Source organism: Otolemur garnettii, unplaced genomic scaffold (genome assembly GCF_000181295.1).
Source record: "Otolemur garnettii isolate 467f Iridium unplaced genomic scaffold, OtoGar3 scaffold00170, whole genome shotgun sequence".
NCBI classification, from domain to species: Eukaryota; Metazoa; Chordata; class Mammalia; order Primates; family Galagidae; genus Otolemur; species Otolemur garnettii.
Window position 1 is genome coordinate 1248937 of NW_003852565.1, and position 4655 is coordinate 1253591.

At 42.3% G+C, this 4655-nt stretch overlaps 1 protein-coding gene across 1 annotated transcript in view; it reads right to left on the reverse strand.

The window, feature by feature from the left end:
- GABRG3 (gamma-aminobutyric acid type A receptor gamma3 subunit) overlaps positions 1–4655 on the reverse strand; it is a 585376-nt gene that overhangs the window by 68538 nt on the left and 512183 nt on the right. The window contains exon 4 of the mRNA XM_023519287.1: positions 4162–4299. Within this exon, the coding sequence (XP_023375055.1) occupies positions 4162–4299 (138 nt within the window). The remainder of the gene's footprint in view (positions 1–4161; positions 4300–4655) is intronic.

A 4655-nucleotide genomic window follows, 5' to 3' on the forward strand; every position in this document is an offset into this window, starting at 1 on the left:
AAAAAAAAAAAAAAAAAAAAAGACAAAAACCCCAAAACATAAAGGTTTTACCTAAAGAAGGCAAAGCAGCTTGCTCTGGAGATCACAGAACCAGTCGCTTTCTCTCTTTCTCCCCCTATTTTTCTTCAGTCTGAAAACATCATTTCACCTTTATTTTTATTGGTTATTTTGTTAGCTATAAAATTCTGTTTCTTTCCCCACTTTGAATTCCATTGTCTTTCAGCTGGTGTGATTTCTGTTGCGAAGTCAGGCATCTGTGTTAATTTTGCCCCTGTGAAGGTGGTGTGTCTTTTTATTCTCTAGATGCTTCTGCCTTTGGTTGCCAGCATTTCAGTGATTGTCTTTATATTAATCTTTGGAACTTGGCAATATTCTTGAGTGTGTGATTTCAGGATTTCCATCCATTTACAGAATTCTAAGCTGTTCTTTCTTTAGATGTTGCTTCTAATTCTTTCTCTGTGGTCTCCATTTCTGGGACCATGATTATACTTGGGGTTTTTTTTTATATCAGTGAGGACTCCTGGGTTTTATTTTATACTTGGGTTACAATCCAGTCCTACTCTGTTTATTTTGCTGTTGCATGTTTAGTGCTGACCATTGTTTTGTCTTTTGATTGGCTGCAGTTCCGGGACATACGCCTGTCATCTCGTGTGTGTGTGTGTGTGTGTGTGTGTGTGTGTAGCGTGTTGCTAGCATTTCTCACTCACTGGCACCGCAAGATTCCTCAGGCTTACCGTGCACAGTCCCTGCCCTCGCCCCACAGTCTCACAGTCTGCCGTTTCTCCCAGGAGCCCTGTGGTTTCATTAGAGAACAGTGTGAGAAGCCAGGAGCTTGCACTGAGTGTGCTCATTCCTCCTGGGCTGCTGTTGCTTCTAGAACTTTCCCCTGACAGAGCAAGGAAATATGTATGTGTGTATCAACCCATGCACAGATCTATAAACATTTAGCTTGTTTTTAATGAATAAAATTTATTGAAAACCAAAGCCAAGGAATGTCCTGTCTCTGATCTATTTCTAATAACTCCAAGATATACACTCTTGAATTCTTTGCCTATTAATCTCAGGAGGGCATATATGCATATGTATGTGTATATATATGTGTGCATATAAGTATATATGTGTATATAGGTATATATGTGTTTATATACGTGTATATATGTACATATGTGTTAATATGTATATATGTGGGTATATATGTGTATACATGTACATATATATGTATATACCTATAAAAGCCTACAAATGTGTGTATATATGTACACACATATAGAATAATAATATTCACCATAATAATATAGTAGCAATATAATAATATAATAATAATATAGTAATCACATATATCTATATGCCTATAGACATACAAAAGATATAAAAGCCTATCTGGTAGGTAGACTAGACAGACACTTTATATAAGTCTGAATTTCTTTTTTTTTTTTATTGAATGGTAACTATGTACATTAATGCACTTCTGGGGTACAGTGTGGGGTTTTCACATGCAATCCGAACTACTTCCATCAAACTGGTACAAGTCTGCATTTCATGTGCAAAGCAGCCTTTGGTTAGCAGCAGGGAGCATCTACTGCCATTGTCTTTGGGGAAAGGCTGAGGGGGGCATGACAGTGACATGAAGACCATCCGAGAGCGTCAGTAACCTGACAAGCACGGCAGGCTGTTGAGCCAGGCTGGAATCTTAGCGGGAAGCTTAGTCTTCACTGGCTGTGACTTCACATGCACGTGATTTTTACACAGCCTGCCAGTCGTAATCTTTAAAGTTGGCCCAGTCCAGCCCCTTCCAAACTTGAGCATTATCAGACTTACCTGCAGGTCCTAGGCTCCAGTCTGGGAGATTCTGAAATGTTTGAGGCAAGGCCTAGGGATCTCAATTGCTTACCCCCTCCTAGGAGATGCCAAGGTTGCCAGTCAGTGGGCTACACCCCCAGCAGTGCTGGCCCAGAGTCCAGCTCTCTCCATGGGGAATGTGTGTGGTCTGCTTGGGGTGGGAAGGGTGGGAGGGGACAATGACAGCAGGGACCCAATTCAAAGAGCAAGTCTCACTTCCTGGCATGGCTGAAATGCTACTTTCTACAGGATGCTGGGCTCTCTCAAACTGTTCACTCAGAGATGCTACGGTCCTAACCCCCAATTCCTATCAACGTGACCTTATTTGCAAATAGGGCTTTCTGGTAGAATTATTTACATAGGCTTAAAGACATGGAATGACCACATCCATCCTCTTCAAACTTCTCTGTGATTTGTGAGAACCCACCGCACGTTCATAGTGTTTCAGATGCTCTAATCTTAGAAGAAAAGGACTAGGCAAGTATGTGTTACTGCCATCAGCATAATTTCGAGTTAGGAGATTAAAAACAAGGAATAACATGTGTGTATAAAAAAGGCATTTATCTGACAGGGATCCTGTGTAATGCCAGCAGAACCCAGGGACGACCTCCACACGCTGTGAAAGGCCATCACTCTTAGCAAGCAATGGTTCCGTGGCATTCATCAAACCATGTCAGCCGCTGACAGCACAGCCGAACTGGATGTGGCTGGGTAAACAGAGAGAACTCTGGGGAAGGAAGAACAATGGCAGCATTTGGGATTCAAGTGCTGGAACAATCCTCCTGGTTGGGTGGCCCTCTCTGGGCAGGCTTACACCCCAAAGTCCTGCTGGGACTGTCCAGCCTCGCAGAGAGAGGAATTTGATCATTTGTGTAGATGACTCCTGACTGGCAACAAGTCTCCCCCAAACATTCCTCATCACCTTGCCTCCAAGGTTGACTTAAATAAATTGTGGTCTTCCATTCTTTTAACCTTATCACTGTTTAATATTTAAACACAGATCCCATTTCTCAACTTTACCACCAGCAGCACCCAAAGGGAATCTTTTCTCTTTCTCCCCAGCTTTCCCAGGACTTTTCTTGATATGTAAATGGATCACTATTAAAATTCTACCAAGAAGTCAGACTATTCTTTAAACAATTTTGCCATTAATTATCAAAGTTAACATCTTTTTTTTTTTTTTTTTTTGAGACAAAGTCTTAATATGTCACCCTTGGTAGAGTGTTGTGGCATCAAGGCTCACAGCAACCTCCAACTCTTTGGCTTAGGTGATTCTCTTGCCTTAGCCTCCCAAGTAGCTGGGACTATAGGGACTCGCCACAACGCCCGGCTATTTTTGGTTGTACTGTTGTTTGGCAGGCCCAGGCATGTTTGAACCTGCCAGCTCCAGTATATATGGCTGGCGCCTGAGCCACTGAGCTACAGGCACTGAGCCTCAAAGTTAACACCTTAATCTCATCACCAGTAAGACAAATTATCACGGAATTTTAAGAGCCAACAAGTTATTCATATTAACAAATACTAAGATTAGTAGAAAAGCTGAGTTTAGCCCCCATCCGTATCCCATACCCTGCCAAAAAAATCACTAGTAAAATAGTGGAACATAGGAAAATTAAATACCAAAACCAAAAATAACAACAGCATAAGACCAGAAGCAAAACAGAAACACTCTCAAATACATTAGTAAGCAAAATGTCTCTCTTCATCTAATTATGTGCATAGAATGATGATCACTTAATAAAATCACATTGTTAGGTAATTATCATAATCTCCTGACAATGAAATCCAAAGTTTAATATAGTTTACAATAAGGGAAAGGAAGAAGCTAGAAATTAAAACTCAAAAGGCACTTCACACCAGCCTCTTTTACTTGTGAATTCCCAGTAACACTCGATCCTACTTATGTGTGTGGAAATATGTGGAGAACTCTCACCATCCATAAGATTGGTTTTTATAAATATGGTCAGCAGTGAGGAGTCCTTGCTAAGTTTATAGACATAACGCAAATGCGGTCTTGAGTCAAAAATACCAATCAATACTAATCATTCTTTTCTTATCCCAATTAAAACACTTAAAACTATGTTCACTTTGCATCAGTGATTCTGTCACAAACGTCACTTAGGCATCTGGCTGCCCTGTTACAATTAGTTGAAGACAGATGTTAGAATTCCACGTTAAGGACGGGATTACCCAGAGCCTTAAGCCTGCGGGGGAAGTCACATCTTGTGCGTGTGGGTGCACACGTGTGTTTGTGTGTGTGCATCCGTGTGTGTGCACACGTGTGTGTGTTCTGAGAGCTTTATGTGTTGAGTCCATTCCTACCTGCAGACGTGGTCACGATTTCTGTGGTGTTTCTCAGGCCCATGAAGTCAAACTGATAAAGGCGCCACGATTTCTGGTCAGCTGCCTCCACGGAATTTTTTCTCCATCTATAAATCATTTCTTCTTTGGGATAGCCATCTAAAAAGACAGAGCAAACGTTAGCACATGAACATGAAAAGTAATAATAATTCTGACCAATTCATAGGGGGTAAAATTTTAGGCCGAATTTGTTCTCTAAATTTTCCTCAGAGACACAGAGACTCCAAAAATGAAGAGGCAAGCGCCTCTGCTTCCTGATGAGCCAGGTGCTCCCGAGCCCCAGATGCTCCCCACTCCAGGTGCTCCCCAGCTTCAGGTGCTCCTCAGCCCCAGATGCTCCCCACTCCAGGTGCTCCCCACTCCAGGTGCTCCCCACTCCAGGTGCTTCCCAGCTTCAGGTGCTCCCCACTCCAGGTGCTCCTCAGCCCCAGATGCTCCCCACTCCAGGTGCTCCC